The sequence below is a fragment of the Staurois parvus genome, unplaced genomic scaffold, assembly GCF_062004578.1.
Source record: "Staurois parvus isolate SC_StPar_1 unplaced genomic scaffold, SC_StPar_1.0 ptg001334l, whole genome shotgun sequence".
NCBI lineage: Eukaryota > Metazoa > Chordata > Amphibia > Anura > Ranidae > Staurois > Staurois parvus.
The window spans coordinates 14,708-42,284 of record NW_028319130.1 but is presented as its reverse complement, the minus strand read 5'-3'; the positions used below and the strand labels follow the sequence as shown (position 1 = coordinate 42,284).

Genomic DNA, 27,577 nt, shown 5'->3' with positions numbered 1-27,577 from the left:
CTATAAAACATGTCCAGTAAAAAAAAAATGCAAAAATCAAATTTAGTCATAAATTTCTGCCAAAATGTATTCTGCGACATGTCTTTGCTAAAAAAAAACCCAATACGTGTAAATTAATTGGTTTACGTGAAAGTTATAGCGTTTACAAATGGCGGGAAAGATACTGGGATTTTTAGGGTTTTTTTATACTAATAATGGCGGCGATCAGCGAATTATGGCGGCAATCAGGGACTTATGGCAGCGACCAGCGACTTATGGCGGGACTGCGGCAGACATTCTGACATTGGGGGGTACTGACTTGGGGTCACTGACATCCCCAAAAACACTAATACAGTGATCAGTGCAAAAAAAAAAAAAAACACTGACACTGTACTAATGGGAATGGGGAGGAAGAGGTTAACTTTATTTTGCAGGGAAGGGTTATATGAGTGAGGGGAGTGTTTTACTAGGGGGCGGGGGTGTGTACTGGGCGGGACAAGGCTGAAAGAGAAACTGTTCTTTCTTGATCAGCTCATCCTCGAGCTGACAGGGAAGTGACAGACAGCACAGCTACTGCAGCTGTGCTGTCTGTCACTGTTTGCCGCCGATCGCCGGGAAACAGCCGCTAAGGACCGGCTGTGACCCGGCGACTCACATCTGCAGCGATGATCCGCGGGACAGATAGGGCGGCGGCGTGCCTCGCACACGCCCCCTATTTGTTTACAAAAAGTAAAGTTTTAAAATGTGGTTTTGCCTGCGAGTGCTGCCCTGCCGCCGTATATATACAGTGGCTGGGCGGCAAGTGGTTAAAAGGACTCCTGAGAGTAGCCCTGAAAAGAGAAGCAAAGCAGCTTACCAGTTCCGCTGTCCATCTTCCAGTATATATTCATTCACGTATTGAAATATCGTTTTTATCATATTGGTGTCTTTTAATATATGGAGCATGTTGATTCAGCTTTGCAGAGCTCAGTAACAATCGTGATACTGACAGCGGTGACATTTGCATTGGATCTGCTAGCAGGAACGTCTTGTTTACCTGCTCCTGTGACAGGTACACTCAGCAGACCATTCAGACTTCCAAGGACATGCCTTTCCCCTGATGACCTAATGGAAGGAGCATTGACAGGAGAGGAGGAGAGCCAACACAATGCGCACATCAGAACAAGTGCGAGTGACTGAGAGCCAATCTATTGGGCAGTCCAGCAATAACCTGAGCAGCTTCTAGTCTTTGTGACATTCAATGTATGACTACCATAGATAGTAGTAGAATTGGAAAGGGAAGGCAGAAAAGCTGCAATACTCCACTTTTCAGGGCTATCCTTCGTTTATAATGAATTTCTTGGACACAGGTGCACTTCAATGTGTATGCAAATCCTAATAATGCGAATATATCCTCATGCGCTGCCACCCCTCCCCCCCCCAAAAAAAAAAGTCTATGTGTCTGACTGTACACAGTGAACTGCGCAGACAGGAGACTCACCGTCAGAATCCAATTGATGTGAGGGACACGCTCATGGAGGGACAGGCTGAACATGAGCAGTAAAACGCCGGTCACCACAAACGCACTGCAGCTGACAAATTCAAAGAAATACAATCCTTCACATGGCGAGCACTCCATTATCGTCTCGATGCAGATAAATGCCAGCAGAGCCAGGAGCTGTCAACACAAAAACACATCACAAATCAAACAGACAGAAAACACAAACATAAGAAGGCAGCAACTTTGCAAATCGAAAATATTAATTACCGTATTTTTCGCTCCATAAAGACGCACTTTCCCCCCCCCCAAAAAAAGGGGGGGATATGTCAGTGCGTCTTATGGAGCGAATGTAAAGCGGGCGGTCCGGTATTTCTGCCACCACCATGTCAGAATATCGGGCCGGCCGCTCAGCTCTTCTCTCCTACAGGACCTTACCTGTTCCTCGCTCCAGCGCTGCAGTCTTCCCGCGGCGGCTTCAGTGACAGCCGGGTGCCCGCTGCGCATGCGCGAGAAGCGCCGCGCTTTGTGAATGGTCCGGTGTCTTCTGGCACACGACAGGTCCCAGAAGGCTCCGGGTCATTCACAAAGCGCAGCGCTTCTCGCGCATGCGCAGTGGGCACCTGGCTGTCACAGAAGCCGCCGCGGAAAGAAGAGGGAAGGACAACTCCGCAAAAGTGGGAGCAGGTAGCTGTCAAATTCAGGTACCCGCTCCCCCTCCCTCCCCAAACGTCCGCAGTCTCTGGTAATCTCCTTTACTGTCTGCAGTCTCTGGTCATCCCTTGCACTGTCTGCAGTCTCTGGTCATCTCCTGTACTGTGTCTGCAGTCTCTGGTCATCTCCTGTACTGTGTCTGCAGTCTCTGGTCATCTCCTGTACTGTGTCCGCAGTCTCTGGTCATCCCCTGTACTGTGTCCGCAGTCTCTGGTCATCCCCTGTACTGTGTCCGCAGTCTCTGGTCATCTCCTGTACTGTGTCCGCAGTCTCTGGTCATCCCCTGTACTGTGTCCGCAGTCTCTGGTCATCCCCTGTACTGTGTCCGCAGTCTCTGGTCATCTCCTGTACTGTGTCCGCAGTCTCTGGTCATCCCCTGTACTGTGTCCGCAGTCTCTGGTCATCCCCTGTACTGTGTCCGCAGTCTCTGGTCATCTCCTGTACTGTGTCTTGAAGAATGGAAAAAGATCGATGTTGCCGACTTGTTCATTCCATGCCTAGAAGACTTGGTGCTGTCCTTACAAATCATGGCGGTCATACAAAATACTAGATGTAGTAGTTTTTGTTGTGGGGTGGATTAATTTTTGCATCAACTAATTTGAGTAAAACTGAAGATTTTGTAATCGAAGTTATATTATTAACCTGTCATGTAATGCGCCAAAAAAATATGTTCTATAAAACTCAGTTTTGTCAAAATTTTGAAAATTGTTCTTGTGTTCATTGAGAGATAGTGATTAAAATCTTACTTTTCAATGACTCCCAACATAAAATTCCTACAGACATGAGAACCATGGCTTAAATATTCCCCGCCTTTTTTAAACCCAGAAAGTCTATCTTACCTTTAGTACTTTTTTTTTACCCCTTTCCGTCCTCCCCACCAAACCCAACGTCCCCTCCATCTTTTACCTGTTAGACTACTCAATCCTCTCAGGCATCTCATTTTACCACTCGCTCATAACCGTAGGTATGCATTTGTACTGCTTGCCTCTCGACAGTTCACGTCGATCCATTACTTTGATATCCTTGGTTATGATTTACTGTCATTTGATGTCATTGCCTCTGCAAGGGCTTAACAGCTTTTATGATTTTTCTACTTAAAAGCGGAGTTCCCCCAAAAGGGGAAGTTCCGCTTTAATGCTTTGTCCCCCGCTCCCCATTAAGGATTGGCACCTTTGGGGAGCGGGTACCTAAATTTGACAGGTACCAACTCCCACTTCCGCTGCAATCGCCTAGGCCAGGGGTAGGCAACCTGAGAGCCACAGGACTACAAGTTCCATCATGCCTCTGCAAGTCAGAGCTGTAACTTTCAGTTTTGTAATCTTTGCAATGCCTCATGGGAAATGTAGTTCCACAAAAGCTAGAGAGCCACAGTCAATCGGAAACGGAAGTTGTCCTCCCCCCCTCCCTCCCCATAGTCTTCTGGGACCTGTCACGTGATAGGTTCCAGAAGACTATGGGGCCATTCACAAAGCGCAGCGCTTCTCGCACATGCGCAGTGGTGAAGCCGCAAGCTGTCACAGCCGGGTGCAAACACTAATGATGCCGGCGCCAGGGAGAGAAGACGGTCGGTGAAACCAGTGGTGGTGAGGACACTGCTGGACCGAGGGACAGGTAAGTGGCTGTATTTTAAAAGTCAGCAGCTACAGTATTTATAGCTGCTGACTTTTAATTTTTTTTTCAGCTGGAACTCCGCTTTAACTCTGGTCCCTCCCGGCCCTTTAAGGGATTTCAGATGCTGGGAGGCGGGACAGGGTTTATAATCACGTGACCACGGTGACTGGCTGTCACAGCATCACATGATTGGAAAGCTACTTGCAATCGGGAGTGGTTAGGCATTGGTAACTTTGCTTACTTTTTGGTATGCATATATGTGGCCTCTCATGGTTAAAGGCCCATCCACTGAGATCCATCCCATCCATTGAGAAAAAAAATCCCATCTGGGCAAATTATGCACATTGCAAGGATTTTAACAAACTTTGATTCAGATTCCTACCTTCTATTATTCTGGTTTGTTTGTCTCTGTTCATGTGCAGAGTGAATCTGTATGGGAGTGGTTTTATAATTATAAATCAGCAGCTGCACCTGCAGGGTTCTAAATGAGGAAAGTGTCAGGGTCTGCATCCCTTTGAACATGCTTTCTTATTGGGAGCATCCCACCAAAAATGACATTTTTCTTGCAGGGGATGCCAAAAATGTGACTCATAAGTGCAGACTTCTGAGAAAATCAGTGAGCCAATCACACAAGCACCACATTTTCAGGGTGGTGTTCAGTACACCATCTGTGTACAGAATGCCTCCAGGTAGCCATATTGGATTGAATTTTACAGAAAATTACAGGGCTGCAGATTGAAAAGGAAAGGTAAATTTAATTAATATCATTAATCTCCTAGATTGTAAACTCAAAAGAGCAGGGCCCTCGATCCTCTCATGTTTTGCATTGTATTGTATTGTTAGGGCTCGTTCACACTAGGCTGTTTTGCCAACGCTTGCCAAACGCCCCTATAGCTTTTGGCAAGCGTTGGTCCGGCGTTTGCGGAGCATTATTAACGCTCGGCAAACGCTCCGCAAACGCCGCATGCGCGGTTTAGCGGCGGTTGCTAGGCGTTTGCCGAGCGTTAATAACGCCCCACAAACGCCTATAATGCAGTTTTGAGTGGTGTTACCGCTCCGCAAACGCCCCGCAACCGCGTCGCAACCGCACCGCAAACGCCGGCCGGGCATTTGCGGAGCGGCACCATAGACGAGAATAGGAGGCTTCAAAGCCTCCTGACTCGTCCAGAGGCGTCCGTTTTGCCGCGACGCAACGCAAACGCTCCCGTTAGAACAGCACCATGTGCTGTAATGTGCAGAATTGGCAGAGGCGTTTGGGAAGAGGTAAAAACGCTTCCCAAACGCCTCTCTGCCGCCTGCACACAAGGCTAGTGTGAACGTAGCCTTACTGTTCTGTCCCCCATTGTAATGTACAGCGCTGAGCGAACTATTGGCGCTTTATAAATACTGTATATTAATAATAATAATTTAATTACAATAGGACTTGAGTCACAATTGTATATGCTATATTTTTTTTTATTTGCTTTTTTCTTTTCTACGAATATGGAGTTAAATCCATAAAAAAAAAAACCCTTTAAAGAAAATCATTGAAAATCAAGGAAAAAAAGGGACACCTGTTTATTAGCTGAAGAAGGGGAATATATATATATATATTTATATATATATATAGATATATGTATATTTAGATTTTTATATATATATATATATATATATATATATATATATATATATATATATATATATATATATAAAATTAAAAAAAGAAACAAAACACGAGTCCATCAGCTACTTCTTGTAAATGATATACGATTTCACTATAAGATCTGGCTTCCTGAGGAGCTGCCATCGCAGAGAATTAAAGCTCCCAGATGACGGAAGTGACAAGTTAATATTTCCCGTCCTGAGTGTCAGGAAAATTAATCAGAGCCTGGAGAAGGCAGCCTTCCTCCTCAACGTCTCCGAACTCCTCCAGCGGATCGGAAAATCTCGCAGTGTAAAATAATGTACTGTGTCCGCACAGACCTCTGATGGCTGTATAAAATGTCAGACGACAGACGTCAAGGAAGCTTCTGACCGAGCTCGGTTGTTTTGTTTCACGTTACAACTGACATGGAAATTTTAACATATTTACGTCCTAGTGAGTTTCAGGCAAATTATTCTATTCCCGGAGGAAGTATAACGAAGATTACAAAAACGCAAAGAATATGTGCATGTTCCAAATGTCTTAGCTACTGACTATAGGCAGATAAAATCAAGCAAGTTGCACAATATCATACTTTTCCTCACTCTTGCTGTCTTCTGGCCATACTTTATTATTATTATTATTATACAGTATTTATAAAGCGCCAATAGTTCGCTCAGCGCTGTACATTACAAAGGGGGACAGAACATGTGACAGAACAATACCAATACAATGCAGAACATGAGGGGATTGAGGGCCCTGCTCTTTCGACGTTATACAATGTTCTTATTCTACCTTCAACTATGAAGTACAAGGGCCTGTCTGATTGCATACATAGAAAAGTGTTCATATTTGACCTCATATTACATGGTTTTAGTAAATCTACAGGAAAATTGTGTAATGTAAGGCTAGCTTACGTTATTTACTATAAAGTCTGTTGATAGTTCCAGTTTCTACACATTTGCATCCCTTTGAAGCAGGGTGGATTAAAAAAAAAAAAAAACTATTAAAATCAATTTTATTTTTTTTTCTATGAGGCTGCATAACCCCTGACCCTCTATCTGGACAGTGCTGATTGGCCCTGTACTGATCACATGCACCTTCCAAACAAATAACAAAAAAAAAAAAAAAAAAAAAAAAATCGAGCAATACACACCAAACTGAGCATGTGCAGAGTGACTTCTAGAGATCTGTGCTATTAGATGAATTGGGGACAGTAGAAGGGGAGGTTGAGAGAAGACAGGATCAAGCAGCCTTTTTACACAATGCAGAGGGTTAACCCCTTAGGTGCCGCAGTGCGTATAACAAACATGCTTTACTGCATATACAGACCGATTTTACTGTTGTGGGTTTAGTAACACTTTAAAGAATAAATTCCAGGCATGAATATTTTTACATAGCTATAGTGGCCATCTTGGACCATATACACCATACCTGTGGAATACCTCTTGAAGCTGGAAAACACTTTAGTAGACACAACTACTCCAGTGATCTCTACTAGCTTTCCCGGTCCCCTGCCGAGCTGCATGCCCGGTCCCTTGCCGAGTCCCCTGCCGAGCTGCTTGCCCGGTCCCCTGCCGAGCTGCTTGCCCGGTCCCCTGCCGAGCTGCTTGCCCGGTCCCCTGCCGAGCTGCTTGCCCGGTCCCCGGCCGAGCTGCTTGCCCGGTCCCCGGCCGAGCTGCTTGCCCGGTCCCCGGCCGAGCTGTTTGCCCGGGCCCCTGCCGAGCTGCTTGCCCGGTCCCCGGCCGAGCTGTTTGCCCGGGCCCATGCCGAGCTGCTTGCCCCGTCCCATGCCGAGCTGCTTGCCCCGTCCCATGCCGAGCTGCTTGCCCCGTCCCATGCCGAGCTGCTTGCCCCGTCCCATGCCGAGCTGCTTGCCCTGCTGTATTTTGAATACAGGAGGTCACCCGTTTCGCACAGGAACCATTTACAGATGGCTTTCCATTTTCTCAGTGAATGCAAAGCGTTCTCTGATTGGACGAGGTGGGGCACTGATGCAACACTCTCCACCTCGTCCAATCAGAGAATGCTTTGCAAGTTTGCATTCATTGAGAAAATGCAAAGTATTCTCTGGTAGGCAAGTGGATATACAGAAAAAGGCATCCCTTTCATTGGAATCCCGTGAGGAAGGGGTGCTCAGGCTGGCGGGGTCTCCACTAGTACTCAAAGATTCAAAGGGATAAAGAGCCGGCAACTCCGTATCATCCAATTGTAGAATTATTTATTAATAATAAACCTGTGTGTGAGGAGAGACAATCTGCTCCAGGAGTGGCTGGGCCAGACCCGGGGAACAAATCAATCAACGGAGAGCGCTGAGGGGGGGACGAGCACCGCCAACTGCATACAAGGTGGCAGGGAACAGCCGGGCAGGTTGCCAGTGGTATTCCTGTGCAAGCCATGAAACGTTCAAGACTACCAAGTAGTAGTGAAGATTCGGAGGACAATGCTAGCTCTTTGTGAGCCTAACCATCCACAGAGCCATTTAAAGAGAAAGCTAGATGTGATGTTACCCATGGAGGATCCAGAGGGGAACCGTGACCAGGCTGTACATACCATAAGAGGATTTGGCTGACCTGATGAGACAGTTGTGTTCTCAAATGCGTGATGATATTGCGCATCTGGTGAGTGCGCAATTTTTCTATTACCAGATATACCACTTATGAATTGGAGATAGGAGTTTGGACCATCTATCTTGAGATCTCTTGAAGGATCCCCAAGTTCATTATTTGGACTATTAACTTTATTAGCACCTTAGCCACCTTGATTGGCTCTCCCCAGATTCATACACACTGGATCACTTATTGGACTTTTGTACATGATCAATACACAAGCACATCTGTCACTTTATATTTCATGATTTATTTATGGTCAACAATAGCACTATTGGCACTTTATTATCTATATTATTGGCAATTGATTTTGAACGATTCAGCATTTGTTGTTTATGTAGCACTTTATTTCTATTTTGGATCTCAGCGCTGCACCCACTTTATTATTATTGACTTATGAGGTTTTTTGGTACGTTTTGGTGTCACAGCAGCTTCACTGTAGCGCTCACTTTGCTGTTCTTGTTCTTAGAAGTATTTATTGGTTACAGGGCGAGTGCCATTAACCATTATACAAGTGCCCTCTGAACTACCTCACCACCCTTCACTGATCAAATATCTAGAGGCAATGCAAGTGATGGAGCTCAGAGGCACTTACATTTTCCCTGCTTTGTAGTCCTGGTGTCTGGGCTTTCAGTCCCACAACCGTGTGCCCAGCAATGAAGAATACTGGTCACCCAGGCGTATGCAACAAGCTAGGCTTTGCCTGAATGTCATTCTGTATAGTGCAGCATAATGTGCGAGTAGAGTCTTCAAGAATTTCAAGATCTAAACCAGGGGTGTCAAACTGGCGGCCCTCCAGCTGTTGCCAAACTACAAGTCCCATCATGCCTCTGCCTTTGGGAGTCATGCTTGTAACTGTCAATCTTGCAATGCCTCATGGGACTTGTAGTTTGGCAACAGCTGGAGGGCCACAAGTTTGACACCCGTGATCTAAATACTGCAAGCCCTGGGCATGCTGCAGTGCCAAAATACAACTTGTGTCTCATCAGATCAGGAGGTCGCTGATGGGGGTTACAGTATCCTGGAAGACCCCTTAACCCCTTCATGGCTGAGGGTAAAACAAATCTGAATACCCAAGCACAATTTTGCAACGTTGACATGTGTTAGTAAAACTGTACATATCATCACAACTACTTTGTACATCCAGGTGGATTATACCTTGTTTTTTTCAGAACAAATTGGGCTTTCATTTGGTGGTAAATGATAATGGATATCTCCTGATTTTTTTTTTTTATTATTATTAAAGGAAAACTGTCCCAAAATAGATTTTTTTTTTTTTTACTATCTATCTATATATTTTTTATTTTGTTTTTTTATTTTTTTTTTTAAATTTAGCTGTGTGTTTCTCGTTACCACCATAACCTACCACCAAAGAGCAACCCAAAATAAATTTTCCAGCTCTTGATGATCGTAGTGATACTATATATGTGTATGTTGTTTGTACCTGTAGTACAGCCCAGAAACAATTTTGCGCATTTTGTTTTTACCTAAAACACACTGACACTAATACCAATTAAAAAAAAAAAAATCCTGACCTTTGACCCTGACCCAAACACTCCCCTTGGCACTGAACTAGATCAAACTTTGATCTAGGTATTTTTTCTTTATTTTGTAATATTCTTTTTTTTTTCTTTTAACAAACTTTTTTTTCTCTATGCCAGGAGTTAGAAAGATACAAAGTATCTCTCTCCTCCATTCACAGAGAGAAAAACAAACAAACAAAACAAGCGGGGGTGGGCTATACAGTAACTGATCACTATGATAGCCAATCGGAGACTATCACAGTGATCATGTGACCTGGAATTGGCTGTCTCGGGTCCCAAGCGTTAGAACGGGACCCAGGGCTCTCAGTGACACCCCGGTCTTTGAGCTGGGAGCAGAAAGACAGGTACGCAAATATGCGGCCCCACGGAAAAAAGCCCAGTTCTGTAAAGCCGCATATTTGTGTGACGTCGGCACAAAGGGGTTAAAGTGAACCTGGTACAACCCAGATAACCCAAACTGAGCATGCCTTGTTTGTAAACTGTATGTCAAAATGTAGACTAGACTCAGAAATATATGCAGATAAAAAGTATAACTAAATGCTATTCAGCGAAACATGTCAGGGCGGAGCTTGGACAGTGACGTCATCGCGCACAGCCATGGTCCAGAGCAGCGTGCGATTCCTGTACAGTTTGTTACTGGATCCCCCGGTCGCCGCTGCGTTAAAACACCGGGCCGGCCGCTCAGCTCTTCTGTGCAGCAGAACCTGCTCCTCGGTCCTACCTGTTCCTCATCACCTCATGATCTTCAGTGTGGGCACCCAGCTGTGACAGTTTGCAGCTTCACAGCCAGGTGTCCACTGCACATGCGAGACAAGCACTGCGCTTTGCGAATGGCCCCGTAGTCTTCTGGGACCTGTCACGGTCGCAGAAGACTAAGGGGAGAGAGGCGATCGCAGCAGAAGTGAGAGCAGGTACCTGTCAAATTCGGGTACCAGCCCCCCAGCTCCCCAAACGTCCGCAGTCTCCGGTCATCTCCTGTACTACGTCCGCAGTCTCCGGTCATCTCCTGTACTACGTCTGCAGTCTCCGGTCATCTCCTGTACTACGTCCGCAGTCTCTGGTCATCTCCTGTACTACGTCCGCAGTCTCCGGTCACCTCCTGTACTACATCTGCAGTCTCTGGTCATCTCCTGTACTACATCCGCAGTCTCTGGTCATCTCCTGTACTGTGTCCGCAGTCTCTAGTCATCTCCTGTACTACGTGCGCAGTCTCTGCTCATCTCCTGTACTACGTCCTCAGTCTCTAGTCATCTCCTGTACTATGTCTGCAGTCTCTGGTCATCTCCTATACTACGTCCTCAGTCTCTGGCCATCTCCTGTACTGGGTCCGCAGTTTCTGGTCATCCCCTGTACTATGTCTGCAGTCTCTGGTCATCTCCTATACTACGTCCGCAGTCTCTGGTCATCTCCTATACTACGTCCGCAGTCTCTGGTCATCTCCTGTACTACGTCCTCAGTCTCTGGTCATCCCCTGTACTACGTCCTCAGTCTCTGGTCATCTCCTGTACTACGTCCTCAGTCTCTGGTCATCTCCTGTAATATGTCTGCAGTCCATTGGTTCAGAATATTTTTTTTCTTGTTTTCCTAATTTTTCTGGCCAGAAAAAAAATTTGAAAAAATAAAAAAACCAAAATGCTACTATTTTTTTTTTCTACAAGCACTGTAAAAACACTTCTAAAACTCTACTATAAGCCGGCACAAAAGCGCTATTATCAGCATTTTTCATCCAGCTGTTTTTCCAGCAGGTTTTAAAAAAACTGCTATTGTGCATGGAGCCTTAAATATCTCTTCAGCTGCCTGTATCATTGGATCACTTGGCTGTGTCATTCCTCCAAAGGGAAATGTAAATTGTCTGAAATTGTGATGGGTTTACTGTAAGCCAACAGTATATGGTATGAGGAAGACCAACAAAAACAGCATTTCTATTGCAAATGGAGATGTCACGAGTTCAGTCTGCCCAACAAAATGTATTTTTAGCTTCGGTAAACATTTCCAGCCGCTTCAGACTAACTACTCGACTGGAGACAGGAAAAGAGCGCAGAGCGCTTATAATTTACAAGCAGTAGGATGCAGACTTCTGTATAGACAGGAGCGTCGGGACAATTCCTTAGTACAACTACAGGTGTGATCTCAGGAAGCTGCCATACCAGATTTGCAAAACACCAGTAGGCTGTATATCCAAGCAAAGGGCAACTCCACACACCAAAACAACATCCACTGCCAATGTTACCCGGAATCGAATGCAGAAGACGTACAGTAAAATTTCCTGTGAATAAGGCTGCATACTGCTACTACTAAAATCCATCTAAATCAGGCTCTAAAACATTAATACTAAAGAGAAACCAAATTAAAAAATCATGCCCCTGACAACATCTGGTGATGACGAAACGCGTAGGTTGAAGTCACAGTGTTTGACGTGATTACCAAGGTGGATTTAATTTAAATCAAGTTGATTTAAATCACTAGCGAAAGGCTCAATTTAAATAATCATTTTTAAAGAGCAACTGTCATCTCTGTCCAGCAGCGGCTCCTCCTCTCACCCGCTGTTGACTCACCAACAGTCCCATTCACTTTAATGGAATGGCTGGTATGCGGTAGTGACACAACAAAGTGAGGGACATGGTTGCAGCAGGTGAGTTGATGCCCACTGACAGGCACTGCCATGATGGATCTAAAATGACAGGTACTCTTTAAATGTAAGGAATCCAACTCATTCTTGCTGGTAGTTAGGCTCTTTAATATTTGCAAACCAAATGAAGGTTTCCTTTTTAGAATAAGAAGTGGTCAGGTTAGAAAAACAGAAATATCAGGACCGATTTTAGGTTAATCCCACATAGTTGGAGAAATACTCAAATTCTTATATTGCATGTTTTTTCTCATGGTTTACCGTGAAATTGTGTGAATGCATCAATGCAGTGCATGTTCTCAGCTTGCAGAGCTTGAATTCATTGAACAAGTTTACCAAAAATGTGAATATTGCAGAATATACATCCTTATGCTACATAAGAAAAACTCCATTTCATGCTGAATACATTAAAATATTAATGCATCTTAACCGCTTTCCCTCCGCCCTATAGCAGATATACTGCTACAGGGTGCCAGGACTGCGCAAAATCACACACACACACAATATATATCTATCGATCTCTCTCTCTCATATATATATATATATATATATATATATATATATATCTCTATCTATCTATCTATATATATATATATATATCTCTATCTACAGTGGGGATCGAAAGTTTGGGCACCCCAGCTAAAAATTTGTCTTAATGTGCATAAAGAAGCCAAGGAAAGATGGAAAAATCTCCAAAAGGCATCAAATTACAGATTAGACATTCTTATAATATGTCAACAAAAGTTAGATTTTATTTCCATCATTTACACTTTCAAAATAACAGAAAACAAAAAAATGGCGTATGCAAAAGTTTGGGCACCCTGCAGAATTTATGGCATGCACTGCCCCCTTTGCCAAGCTGAGACCTGCCAGTGTCATGGATTGTTCTCAATCATCGTCTGGGAAGACCAGGTGATGTCAATCTCAAAGGTTTTAAATGCCCAGACTCATCTGACCTTGCCCCAACAATCAGCACCATGGGTTCTTCTAAGCAGTTGTCTAGAAAACTGAAACTGAAAATAGTTGACGCTCACAAAGCTGGAGAAGGCTATAAGAAGATAGCAAAGCGTTTTCAGATGTCAATATCCTCTGTTCGGAATGTAATTAAGAAATGGCAGTCATCAGGAACAGTGGAAGTTAAAGCAAGATCTGGAAGACCAAGAAAAATATCAGACAGAACAGCTCGCAGGATTGTGAGAAAAACAATTCAAAACCCACGTTTGACTGCACGATCCCTCCAGAAAGATCTGGCAGACACTGGAGTTGTGGTACACTATTCCACTATAAAGAGATACTTGTACAAATATGGTCTTCATGGAAGAGTCATCAGAAGAAAACCTCTACTACGTCCTCACCAAAAAAATCATTGTTTGAACTTTGCAAATGAACATATAGACAAGCCTGATGCATTTTGGAAACAAGTTCTGTGGACCGATGAGTTTAAAATTGAACTTTTTGGCCGGAATGAGCAAAGGTACGTTTGGAGAAGAAGGGGCACAGAATTTAATGAAAAGAACCTCTGTCCAACTGTTAAGCATGGGGTTGGATCAATCATGCTTTGGGGTTGTGTTGCAGCCAGTGGCACAGGGAACATCTCACGAGTAGAAGGAAAAATGGATTCAATAAAATTTCAGCAAATTTTGGATGGTAACTTGATGCCATCTGTGAAAAAGCTGAAGTTAAAGAGAGGATGGCTTCTACAAATGGATAATGATCCTAAACACACCTCGAAATCCACGGGGGATTACATCAAGAGGCGTAAACTGAAGGTTTTGCCATGGCCTTCACAATCTCCTGACCTCAACATAATTGAAAATCTATGGATAGACCTTAAAAGAGCAGTGCGTGACAGACAGCCCAGAAATCTCAAAGAACTAGAAGACTTTTGTAAGGAAGAATGGGGAAAGATACCTCAAACAAGAATTGAAAGACTCTTGGCTGGCTACAAAAAGCATTTACAAGCTGTGATACTTGCCAAAGGGGGCAGTACAAGATATTAACTCTGCAGGGTGCCCAAACTTTTGCAGACGCCATTTTTTTGTTTTCTGTTATTTTGAAAGTGTAAATGATGGAAATAAAATCTAACTTTTGTTGACATATTATAAGAATGTCTAATCTGTAATTTGATGCCTTTTGGAGATTTTTCCATCTTTCCTTGGCTTCTTTATGCACATTAATACAAATTTTTAGCTGGGGTGCCCAAACTTTCGATCCCCACTGTATGCATCTCTATTTTTTTTTTTTTTTAAATTTTCACAGCTCTCACTGTGAAGAAACCTTTCTGTGTTTGGAGATTACTTTTCTTTTCCTCCAGATGTATAGAGTGCCCCCTTGTCCTCTGTGATGACCTCAGGGTGAATAACTCTACACCAAGTTCACTATATAGGTGCTCAAGCTGTGGCCCTCCAGCTGTTGCAGAACTACAAGTCCCATGATGCATTGCAAGGCTGACATTTACAAGCATGACTCCCAAAGGCAGAGGTTTGATGGGACTTGTAGTTCCCCAACAGCTGCAGGGCCACAGGTTGAGCACCCATGTATGAGATGGCCTTGCTTTCTCTCGAAAGTATGTCATCTTGGGAAGAGATTTGGCCCATTAGATATTGGATCTGGAAGGAGGATGCATTCACAAAGAACTGATTGATGGCTCTGATCCGGCTTAAAGATGCGCAATTTGACCATTTTTAAAAAGGTGGTAACATTTTTCTGGTAAGAAGCTGTATTATTGGGGCGACGGTGGAGGATACTTCTGTTGTCTCATCATACAAACACCATCACCTACGGACCCAAGAGCAATTGCATGGACTTATGTCACCGATTTGTCCGGCTGGGTTTACACTGACTTACCCCACCTTACCTTCACACCTAAGCGGTTTGCAGAAATGCAGTACAGTCCAGTTAACATGATTTCCTATGGGATATGTTCACCTTTACACAGTTTCACCCGGTGCGTTTATTGGAAAGGCTCATGGACTTTTTTGAAATGTTGCGTTTTTGGTTCTATAGACATTAATGGAAACGCTGCAGAAAAGCGTGTATTGTGTTTTTGATGCGTTTTAAATCTGCCTAGCAACAATAAAAAAAAAAAAAACCACGAAAAAAAACAAAAATGCATCAAAAACTTAACGCAGAAATAGCTCAAACGCAACCTGCATAGGTGTGAACCTAGCCTTATCCTGGGTTTATACACTCTTCGACATCTTTTGAATGCAAAAAATTTAGCATTTTGGTTCTATAGACTTCAACGGAAACGCTGCAGAAAAGTGTGTATTGTGTTTTTGATGCGTTTTAAATCTGCCTAGCAACAATAAAAATAAAAAATAAAAAAAAAACCCGAACTAAAAAACACCAAAAAAAAAAGCATCAAAAACGCAATGGAAAACGCAATGCAGAAACGGCTCAAAACGCAACCTGCATAGGTGTGAACCTAGCCTCATACTGGGTTTATACATTCTTCGATATCTTCATGGTGGGGTCGATCTGTGTTCGCTTGTATTGTTATGTAGTTACACTGCTACTACTGCTCCCGACATCCAAGTAGGTTCTCAACATGCTGCAATAAACACGCTCATGCACTCAACCCAGCCCAAGTTTCTGGAGCCAGCAATACGCCCATTGAGTGAATTTGCCAATGGATTCTAAAATGAGATACGGTATATAATTGCCAAAGACTGGAAATACAGTGCAGCCTAAAACCAATGTATGGTAAATCTAAGCTGTACCCACAGATTGCTGAAAGTGGAACTTCACTCGGTCAACATTGACTAGAATTAATCCTTATGCTGCTGGCATTAGTAAATAGAAGTATATTATACAGTATATATTGGTTTTAAACTTTTTTTTTTTTTTTGAACACATTTCAGTTACTTCCTGGTTTCCATGCCTAGGCAAATGATGTCACACATAACAGGAGGGGAAGGAGGAGGGGTTTTCAGGAGGGGCTTTCTCAGCTAAGCACACCCACCTGCCTGCATGCTGAGTTAAAGGCAGAGAGATCACGGGAAAAAAATGTTACATAAATAATCTGCCCTTACTTAAAGCGGAGTTCCACCCAAAAGGGGAAGTTCCGCTTTAATGCTTGGCACCTTTGGGGAGCGGGTACCCGAATTTGACAGGTACCCGCTGTAGCAATTGTGCATACAGAGATGGATGAGGTCATCCATCTTGCTAAGAATCCTCTATCTTGTATCTCTCTCTCCTCCAAATCCCCCCTCCCTCTCTGTTGAGTGACACGTGGTCCCTGGATGCCGAGTTCAAAAGGCATCAAGGCCCAGCTGGAGAGCTTCATGGTTATAAACCCCAGTTAGCCTGGCCCCAGTATGTCTGTGAGACTCTTGCTGGGAAAAGGATCGCAAAGCCATAAACCAGTCCTTCACTGGGCTTCAAAGACATTCCAGCTAGCTGTAAAACAGACTCACATTTAAAAATCCACTTTTCCATATAATTTTATATCTGGAGATATGAAAGACTTACAAGGAAACCAGCCATATATTCAGATCAGTCACTTTAATACAAGTCAGTTGATATCTTACACCCCCCAGTTGAAGTCTACAGGAGAGCAGAAAGCCGTATAGTTCTAGCTGAAATATTGAACTATGTCATGTTTAATATCTAGACGTTCAGCAGATGATTCTGCATATTAATCTACTCGTGGATAGAATGTTACATGTACCCAAGGAAGGTTATTGCCCTGGTATCAACTTGTGAGGGATTTTGGTTCTAGTCTGAGTCCCCCGCCTACAACACCCTCCCCAAATGAGGCGATTGGTTCTGTGCTTCAAGGAGACACCCTGCTGAGTTCCTAGAAAAAGGCTGTTATGCTTGGAGTTGAGTGAGGTTGAAGAATTCTCCCTTTTAACATCGGAACCAACTTTGGGAGAACGGTACCCTTTTGCTCTGACACTTGAACGCTGCTTAAACCAAACAAGTATTCTACCTCTCTAAACTTCTGTTATCTCTTTGCTGTGATTAATGATCTCTGTGTATATATATATGCTACATCTTTTTCTGTAAATATTTTTATTGCACCCTTTTGACCTTCTTAGTAATAAATCTTATTATCTGAAAGTGTTGAACTGTTTCTAAAGTTCTTTAATACAAAACTAAGAATCCCTGTCTCTGAAGAGCACTACTGTGTGTTTTTAAACCTCTATATATATCTGCCTGCGGTGACAGTGGTATACAGACGATTATTCAAACATCATAGTGTTATTGCTAATATTGCCGCGTTTCCTCTTTCTCTGTACAAAAAAGGAGGTGGTGGCAATGTGAAGGGTTAATTGCATAATTAACCTGACCCAGTAACAATCGCTCTCAGGCTGCAGGTACACAGATTGTGGCCCATTAGCTGGAAAATCTTTGTGCAGGGTGCAGCTGGGCGTGGCATTGTTACTCACATGACAGCGCGGTTTTTAGATTGGCTAGTACTTCAGTCACGAGTTTGGTGAGAAGGGCTGGGGTCTGATGCCGTGATCGTCACACCCGCTCCCACTTCCGCTGCGACCACCTAGGCGATCGGAAATAGAAGTTGTCCTTCCCGTCTTCAAGGACCCAGAAGACTACCGGGCCATTCACAAAGCGCAAAGCTTCTCGCGCATGCACAGTTGGCACCCGGCTGTGAAGTCACTGATAGAAGTCACAAGACTGCTACATACTGCTGATGAGAAAAAGGTATTTAGCAGTTTGTATTTACTAAAATAATTGCATTTCCATGTTGTGTGTACTGTGGGAGACCAGATATGGTGACTGCAGGGTCCGGGGAGACCAGATATAGTGACTGCAGGGTCCGGGGAGACCAGATATAGTGACTGCAGGGTCCGGGGAGACCAGATATAGTGACTGCAGGGTCCGGGGAGACCGGATATAGTGAATGCGGGGTCCGGGGAGACCGGATATAGTGACTGCAGGGTCCGGGGAGACCGGATATAGTGACTGCAGGGTCCGGGGAGACCGGATATAGTGAATGCAGGGTCCGGGGAGACCAGATATAGTGAATGTGGGGTCCGGGGAGACCGGATATAGTGAATGCAAGGCCCTGGGTTTAGGAACACTAACACTGCAGACCATCTTTCCTTTTCCGCATTTATTTGTGCTTTCCATGTAATAATATAGGAGGTGTGATATTAGGAAACGGAATGGTTTCTCTGCAGCAAGAAATAGTTTAAGATTTTTCTGACTCCAAAGTATACAGATGAGGGCGATTGCTGCCTGTTCAAATTTCAGCAACATATAAATGTCTGTGACATACCGGCTGCTTTCATACTATAAATACAGAATACTTTTAATGTTGAGTGCACATTAAAAATTCTGCTTGCAAAAAAAATAAATAAATAAATAAATAAAAAAATGTAGGATTAGTAGGCAACACCCATTGCTCCCAGGTGCCAAACTACATCCACATTTCAGTGTAAGGCTGTATATGCCTGTCTGCATGAACTCATATATATATATATAAAGGGGGTCGTTGAGCTCTAGTCCAGTGACTTTGCTGATCTGTTGGCTGAAAGCAGAGGAAAGCATTTCCTCAGTCCCCTCTACCCCATACTTCTACATTTTAACTTTGAAAAAACTGAGAGGCTGCAGGGGGCTGATCTGTGTCAGACATAGATGCTGACCATGGAGGATGCCTGAACAAAGATGGTTAAGTCCTTCTGGAGAGAAATGCAGGTAAAAGCATGGTCAGAGGGAGTACTGCGATCTCTGAGAAGCAGTAAGTGGAAAAAAACTTTGTATGCATACACTTAACGTAATACAAAAAAAAAAAAAAAAATCTGATGACAGGTCCACTTTAAAGTGGAGTTGTTTTTCTTCACGCCACAGAGGGGAAGAGGATGGCGAGTTCCCTCAGATGGATCCAGCAGTACATTCCTCAGTCTGAGCTGCTCTTCCCTTCGCTCAACCACAAGACCATTTATTCCTGGAACGGTTTCCTCCTCCAGCTGCTGGAGACATCTGAGGCTGATGTGTCCGTATATCAGGACTGCAGCACTGGTTTCCTGTCACCACAGTCATGGCCGCTGACTCGGTGGCAGCACCTCTGACATTCCGGCTCACAAATTTCCATGGAAGATAAAACGGATGATTGATGCAGCAATACGCCCGCTACCAGAGTAACCGCTTCGTGTTCCAATGCTGCAGGACTTTGGCGGGATGAAGGTTTGGCTCTTGGCAGGAATCCCGGCACACACCTGTCTTGTGGCTGTGCGGGGACATTGACCTGACACACACCCGGACTGAGATACTACTTACAATGCAGGAAGGACTCCTCCCTAGTGAGAACCATTACCAATTACTCAGCTTTACCCAAGTTTCAGTAGAAATGAAGCAGATCCAAACTAGTGCTGTGCATCATAAACAACAACTGCCCTTCTTTGTTTTTAATTAAACACTAGTGATGCACCGATATTTGGGCTGCCATAAATAGGGTTAATCGGCATTTTGCCATTTTTAAAAAAAAAAAAAAAAAAGAAGAAAAGAAAAGAAAAAAAAGGGAGAAGATGCCAATAACTGACGAATGCAAAATAATTGGACGAATGCAAAATCCCGCCCCATTGACTCCAAAGCAAAATCCCGCCCCATTGACTCCAATGCAAATTGCCCGCCCCATTGACTCCAATGCAAATTGCCCGCCCCATTGACTCCAATGCAAATTGCCCGCCCCATTGACTCCAATGCAAATTGCCCGCCCCATTGACTCCAATGCAAATTGCCCGCCCCATTGACTCCAATGTTAAATCCCGCCCCATTGACTCCAATGTTAAATCCCGCCCCATTGACTCCAATGTTAAAATAGTCCCTTTGACTCTAATGCAAAATCCCACCCCATTGACTCCAATGCAAAATCCCACCCCATTGACTCCAATGCAAAATCCCACCCCATTGACTCCAATGCAAAATCCCACCCCATTGACTCCAATGCAAAATCCCACCCCATTGACTCCAATGCAAAATACCACCCCATTGACTCCAATGCAAAATACCACCCCATTGACTCCAATGCAAAATACCACCCCATTGACTCCAATGCAAAATACCACCCCATTGACTCCAATGCAAAATACCACCCCATTGACTCCAATGCAAAATCCCACCATACAGGGGATCGGTTCCAGTAATTGCTTTCCCACTGATCACCCTCCCTGCCCACATCCGCTTCACCCGGGCCCCCCTGCTGGCTTGGCCCCTGTACAAGTGGGGGGGGGGTAGCAGGAAGCCATCCCCACAAGAACACAGCGCTTAATGCTAGCAGCTATGGCCTCTGGCAATGTTCACATGCTAGTCGATCAGATGGTACAGTTAGGCTCCATGCACTCTAGCACTTTTTTTTAAGCTCCTAGAAGCTGTTATCAGCATTTTTTCTGCTCCTAGAACCTAAAGAGTGTTATCTTATGTGTCCATGCACACTACTTTAGGCTATTCGTGTCCTTTCACACGGGCATTACAATTTCTTCATCCGTTCAGTCATTTTTTTTTGTTAGAAAATCAGATGAAAAAACGATCCGGACTTCAGTTTTATATCAGTTATATACATCTATTTTCGAATGAATTTCTAATTTTTGGAACAATTAGAATTCGAATCAGTCAAAAATTCATTGACCAATCTGATTATTTCAAGGATAGCTGGTTGCTAAGAAGCAGCCCTGCAAGCCGGCCACCGCATCCATAACAACCAATGAGGAGTCAGCTGACAGCTGATTGTAAAAAAAAAAAAAAAAAAAAAAAAATTCATTACCAGCAATCGAAAAAAATTATGAAAAAAACATTGTGGGGGTACCTTCTTTCCGTGTGCAGCAGGCACCCCAGCCCCCCCCCAAATTCTTACCTGAGCCCCCCTCCAATCCAGCGATGTTCACAAAAGCCTGGGCTGTATGGGGACTCCTCCCTCCTCGCTGCTGTCAATCACAGCCACTAAGCCAATGAGGAGAGAGCAGGGGTGGGTGGGGCCAATCCACAGCTCTATGTGTCTTATGGACGCAAAGAGCAGCAGCTCGAGAGCGAGCACATAGAGGTACCCCCAAGGCAAGCAGCTTTCCCTGGGGGCACCGTTAGAGGGGAAGGAGGCAGAGCACCAGCAGGGGACCCGAAAAAAAGAATTGGGGCAGCTGTTTGCAAAACTACTGCACAGAGCCGGTAAGTATAACATATTTGTTATTTGAAAAAAAAAAAGAAGAAAAAAGAAAAATAAAGGAAGCTTTAGTATCACTTTAAAGATGTGTGTGAAGAAAATAAAACCTGGAAATTGATATTTTGTGGTTTGGGTGTCTACCTTCACTTCCTGCGCTGGTGACCACAGTGAGAAAGTCAGGTGATAGCAACACAATGGAGACAGAGGAAAAAAACCCCAAAACCACACACACAATCTTAACAGCAGCTATACAATGGGGAAAATGTATCAAAACTGGAGCAGCAACCAATCAGTGAATGTCTTCAGTTTGTGAAGGAAAGCTTTGAACATGAAAGCTAGACACTGATTGGTTGCCATGCAAAAATGCTCCAGATTCTGGATTCTCCACTTTTGATAAATTCTCCTTGTTGTCTACAAGTCGGCCTTTTCACATTCACTAAACATATTTCATGTAAATAGAGGGAAGTGCCAATTTTTACACCGAAGGGAAAGCCGCCACACAATGAGTTATATTTGTCTGGCTTCATAATGGGCTTTTATCTGTCAGTTGATTTAAAATACAATGCTCATTGCTGGCCAGCTCTTTATTCACAAAAATTTCTACTACAAAACAACAAAAATAATATGCACAGAAGGCAGAAATGTGCCAACAAAACATAGGAAAACAGGAAGATAATGAATCACATCTGATATAGTAAACGGGAGGGGGGGGGGCATAAATGACAGAGTGTATTTAACTCTGTCATTTCAAAATTCAGGCATTTCTCGCCTACATGTAACAATCATCATTTATTTGCTAGGGGGAAAAAAAAAAATTACCCCCAAACATTTTTTTTTTAGCAGAGACCCTAGAGAACAAAATAGCAGTTTATAAATTCAGCACTGTAGAGAAGAGAAGACAGCAGATAAACAGGTACAACTTATGTAGGAGGATTTGTTTCATCTCTGTATATCACTTCACTGGATATATGTAAGGGTTTACAATGACTTTAATGGTCTGCCTCTGCACATATACATACATAGAGGCCTGAGGTATGTGCTGAAAGTGCGCTCAGTGCATGTTTCCAGCACAATGACTGGCCTGTTACTGACAGAGCCAATCACAGCTCTTTTAGACCCCTGGTGTCCAATTAAAGAGAACCTGCCATCACAAAAGGGGACTTTTTGTGCCTTATGTAATGCAAAAGAAAAAAAAATAGTTACAATTCCACCCAAACACTTCCCCCCCCCCCAAAAAAAAAAAAGAAACACCGCACACACACAAAAAACTTTGAGGCCCCCCCCCATATTAAAGTAAAAGCATGTGTTGGGGTGCCTATGCATGAATATTATTATTATTATACAGTATTTATAAAGCGCCAATAGTTCGCTCAGCGCTGTACATTACAAAGGGGGACAGAACATGTGACAGAACAATACCAACACAATGCAAAACATGAGGGGATCGAGGGCCCTGCTCTTTGGAGCTTACAATCTAGGAGGGAAGGGATGGTGGTACAGGAGGAGATAGCTGTGGGGGATGGAGTGGTAGGAAGAGTACATCAGTTATGAATGAACACAGTGAGTAATCAGTACCGATCACTCATTGCGTTCATTCAGGAAAGAAATGGCAATTACTGAAACAGATCCTCTGTATGGCTCTCTCTACAGCAGCTGAAAGCTAGCGGGAGGGAGAGGAGAAGAAGCCGGCTTTCAGCTGCTGCTGAGAAAGCCATACAGGGGATTGGTTCCAGTAATCTCCCCCTATACTGTGCTGATCACTCACTGCCCACATCCAATTCACCTATATGCTGGCCGGGGCCCCATAAAGGAGGACTAGTGGTACCCCTTTATTCACGGTTTAGAACCCACATATGCAAGCCTGACAAGGAGCAGTCACCTGTATGGACCAATACTCTCCGGCCCAGGAATCTCTGATGTATACAAGCGGCCCTGGACGATTGGCCCATACAGGTGACAGCTACTTGATGGACTAGAACATGTGAGTTTGCGTCCTATTCTGAATACATGCAAGCTCATCATTAACCACAATATATATATATAATCACTTCTGCAAGTCTACAGACGGTTTTACCCTTTCGCTGCCAGAGCTGTTTTTTAATTCTTTTGCACACATTTTAAAAACTTATTTTAGGCCTGAAGATTAGTTAAAACCCTCAAACATTATATATTTTCTAAAAGCAAAGACCCTAGAGAATAAAATTGCAGTAGTACCAAGTTTTTTTAAAAGGGATATAAAATTTATACAACGGTTTATCAAGTGCAATATTTCAGTAGAAAATACATTAAAGTTAACTTTAAAAAAACGAAGGTTAAAAAACGTCTGTTTAGCTGCGTCTGCATAACACGTTTATGCGCGTTTTCAATTAGAAGCGTTTTTGAAAGATAAGCACAGGAGAAGCTCCCAAATGCCCAGAATGCACTGCAAAGTGGTAAATTATTAACTATTTCAAACTGTTTCAGAGAAATACAGAGAGTGGAAGCAGAGACAGCAGTAAGTGTTGAGATTAGCTTAGGTGTGAGTTGCTCATTAACATTTCTTTTGTTTTCAAGAGTGGGAAAGGTGTCTGGTGGAGGGAGTCATTAAGGTCACCTGGCAGGGGGTCTTCATGAGGAATTTGAGGTGTGAATGGTCATTAACATATCTTTTGTTTCCAAGGGGGGGGGGAGAGGTCTGAGGTGTGAATTGGTCATTACCATGTGTGACAAGCTTGGTAGGAACATCCTGTATTCAGTGTTTTGTCCATCTGAGTACCTTAAAAATGCTTTGCATGCATTTGTTATGATGAAGAAAGGCTCTGGACAGCATCGGGAACTGGAAGAGTTAAAAAAAATTCTCAAACACAAATGCTTATAAATGTGATTTGCCGAATTTACAAGCATTTTGCGTTGATAAAATCGACTGCTGAATGCAAGTTTTCTGCGTTCAAAAAAACGACTGTAAACTCAACTGCCTGTAAATGATGATGTGTACATGGACACATAGGAAAACATTAGGGTGAGTTCAGGGGCTGCTGAAAAAAACGCTGAACGGCTCCTAAACGTGAGTTTATCAGCTGCAGTGTACATGAGCCCTAAATGTCCACAATTAGGCAGCTTGTAATGAGAGCAGGAGAGGACTCTGAATAGATCAAGGAAGGGAGAAAACAAGCGCCATCTGAGTGTAGTATTATAAAACCCAATAGCAGTGACAATGGAGGAATGATCTTAGGTCAATAGGGATGGTGGTCAGTAATGGTCCCGGGCCACAGCAGATGGGAGCTGTGAACCAGCTGGCAGGTAGTTCTGGAGGCTTCCTGGTCGGCGTGGAACGCAGCACGAAGGGCAGAAGGGACGTCAACATCCGGAACTGACGATCAAAGATGGCGACGCGTTGCAGAGTATGCGCTCCCTCTTTGGCAAGAAGGAGGAGCGCATTCTGATCCTGCTGATCTGACCAGTACTTTCCAAATCACGGACCTGGAACAAGCATGCAGTCAGTGAATTCAGAACGCCTTTTTCCTTACTTGCAGCCAGGCAGGGACTCAGGAAGTGTTGCAGCCATTAGATCAATTTGACGGCCAGGCAAATAGCATTTCCAGGATGTGAGGTCTGCAGAAGCAGCCTCTGTGTTTCCCTCGGCACAGATTCCCTTATACTCCACATTCCAGGGGACCAAGCAGAGACGTGGTGGGGTGATCTCAAAACGGTCATCCCCGGGAGTCATCAAAAGTCACTTAGGATTCCATCTAGAAACATCCGGATAATATACTGGAAAGACGATACAGGTGGGCTGACCCTTCAATAAGTAAATGCAATAAAAAAAACCAAAAAAAACAAAAAATCTGCCAAGATATTTCAAGCAAAATATGAAATGCAGATCCCCTGCGTTGTGCAGACATCCCCTCATCCACATCCAGATCCAATTATTTACCACCCCCAAGTCTCCATCATTACTTCCCCACCACTCATTCATTCTCCCAGATCCCCAACACTGAACACCTCATGACCCCAATAATTTACCAACCAACCCCCGCCCCTACCCCCACTTCCCGACCCCAATCACTCACTCATTCTCCCAGATCCCCAACATTAAACACCTCATGATACCCATCATTCACCCCCCACTGACCTCCATCACTCACTCATTCCCCCAGATCCCCAACACTGAACACCTCATGACCCCAATAATTCACCAACCAACCCCTGCCCCCCACTCCCCGACCTCCATTCCCCGCCCCCCATCACTCACTCATTCCCCCAGATCCCCAACACTAAACATCTCATGATCCCCATCATTCACAAACCAAACCCTGCCCCCCTCCCCACTCCCCAACCCCAGTCACTCACTCATTCCCCCAGATCCCCAACACTAAACACCCCATGATCCCCATCATTCACCAACCAACCCCTGCCCCCACCCCAACCACTCACTCATTCCCCCAGATCCCCAACACTAAACACCCCATGACCCCCATCATTCACCTCCCCCCTCCCAGACCCCCATCACTCACTCCCCCAGATCCCCAACATTAAACACCCCATGATCACCATCATTCACCTCCCCCCTCCCAGACCCCCATCACTCACTCATTCCCCCAGATCCCCAACATAAAACACCCCATGACCCCATCATTTACCTCCAAACCCCCATGCCCAGCCCCCCATCACTCACCACTTGGCTGCATTTCAGGACCCCACAGAGGGAGCGGATGTAGTCCATGTCACACTGGAGACCCCGCCAGCCCTGGTTCTGTCTGACGGGCTCCGTGGTGGGCTGGTAAGGACTGCTGGTCCCTGACACCATGGAGGCGGTGGAAGCTTCTCCTTCAAACCCATCCATGTCTTCTGCCTAAACAAAGACACCTGGGGCCCCAGAGGAGAAAACACCGCTCACAGCAGGGGGCCACAATTCCCACACTGCATTGCAAAGGGAAGAACCATGAATGTCTGGGGGAATCACTCTCCGGGGAATAGAATGGAGAGCATGGAGGAGACACTCCGCTCTGTGATGACACTTCTATGGAAGACGATGTCCAATCCCCGGAGAAGGATGGGAAGGGTCCGCTTCCTGCGGCCAGCAGGGGCAGTCAGTGTGGACGGTGATCAGAGTCCTCCAGGCTGAGCACAGATCCCGGGGGGAAGAGGACGGCAGAGGAGAGAGCAGTGCTGTGTGCAGGCCTCGTGCAACCAGATCCTTCCGGGTAGCGGGGTCAGGCTGGGGTTGCTAGGCAACACTTTCCACAGGACAACCTCCTTTCCCAGACTAAGAAGTGCCCAGGGAAGCCGTGATTCTGTATGTGACCGGAGGAGGGAGGGAACAAGGGACCGGAGGATGAAAAACCGTGCAAAATTACTAAAAAAAAAAAAAATTATATACAAAATGGTACAATAATCATCCATTCGCTGATCTCCTCCAGCTGGAATAAACGCAGATGTGAGCGTCATTTCTGGTTTCTGGTGTCACTTTTCCTGGGAAGAAGCGAATGGTCTTAAAAAAAAACAAAAAAAAACAAATCCTGCGATCTCATTAAAGAGAACCTGTCCTAAAACTATTATATCACAAATGGGACTTTTTGTCAGCGAGATGATCCACAAAACAGAGGTGAATAGAGGAATCTTCCCCACTGAGACAATGTATAGTGACAGCAGGACTCCTCCGCTCTCAGAATGAATTGGCTGCAGTTGCTGATTGAGAAACGTTTTTCCAGCATTCCCATTTGGCACAATCGAACAGGGATGGCGAAACCTGGATCGATTTGTTTGGTCCCTGCTGAATTTCAATCCATCTTTGGCCACCTTAAGCCCGGGTTCACACTGATGCGCTGCGGAATTCGCAGCGATTTCTGAGCGAATACCACACTGCGTCATAATCGCACTCAGCTCATGTGTGATGTGTGGAATCGGATCACATGGGTGTGAATACCTATATGATCCGATTCTAGTGCGGACAAAAAAAAAAAAAGGGTCCTGCACCTTTTTGTCTCAAATCGCAACGCACAGAATTCACATGCGATATGCCGCAATATGCGGCATCGGAGAAGTGTGAACCCAGGCTTAGACAAAACAGACTTGACAAAAGCAAGTTTTCAGCAATACAGAAAGTATTGAGGTACAGTCATTTCCACTAAGATCAGGGGAACGTCTGAGAATATCAGCCACAGAGCACCATTGCCATCCGGTATTTCCCAATCCTAAAGCCGAGCTCCTCCCAAAAGGGAATGTTCCACTTTAAAGTGTTCCTAAACCCGGGACCCTGCGTCCCCTGTATCCGGCCTCCCCGGACCCTGTAT

At 44.5% G+C, this 27,577-nt stretch overlaps 1 protein-coding gene across 1 annotated transcript in view; it reads right to left on the bottom strand.

The window, feature by feature from the left end:
- The window catches only part of CMTM4 (CKLF like MARVEL transmembrane domain containing 4), a 45,786-nt gene extending 19,412 nt beyond the window's left edge, over positions 1 to 26,374 (bottom strand). The window contains exons 1-2 of the mRNA XM_089661411.1: positions 25,960 to 26,374; positions 1,460 to 1,636 (exon numbers count right to left, since the gene is read on the bottom strand). Coding sequence (XP_089517537.1) covers positions 1,460 to 1,636; positions 25,960 to 26,127 — 345 coding nt within the window. The 5' untranslated portion in view covers positions 26,128 to 26,374. The remainder of the gene's footprint in view (positions 1 to 1,459; positions 1,637 to 25,959) is intronic.
- Positions 26,375 to 27,577: the final 1,203 nt, after the last annotated feature.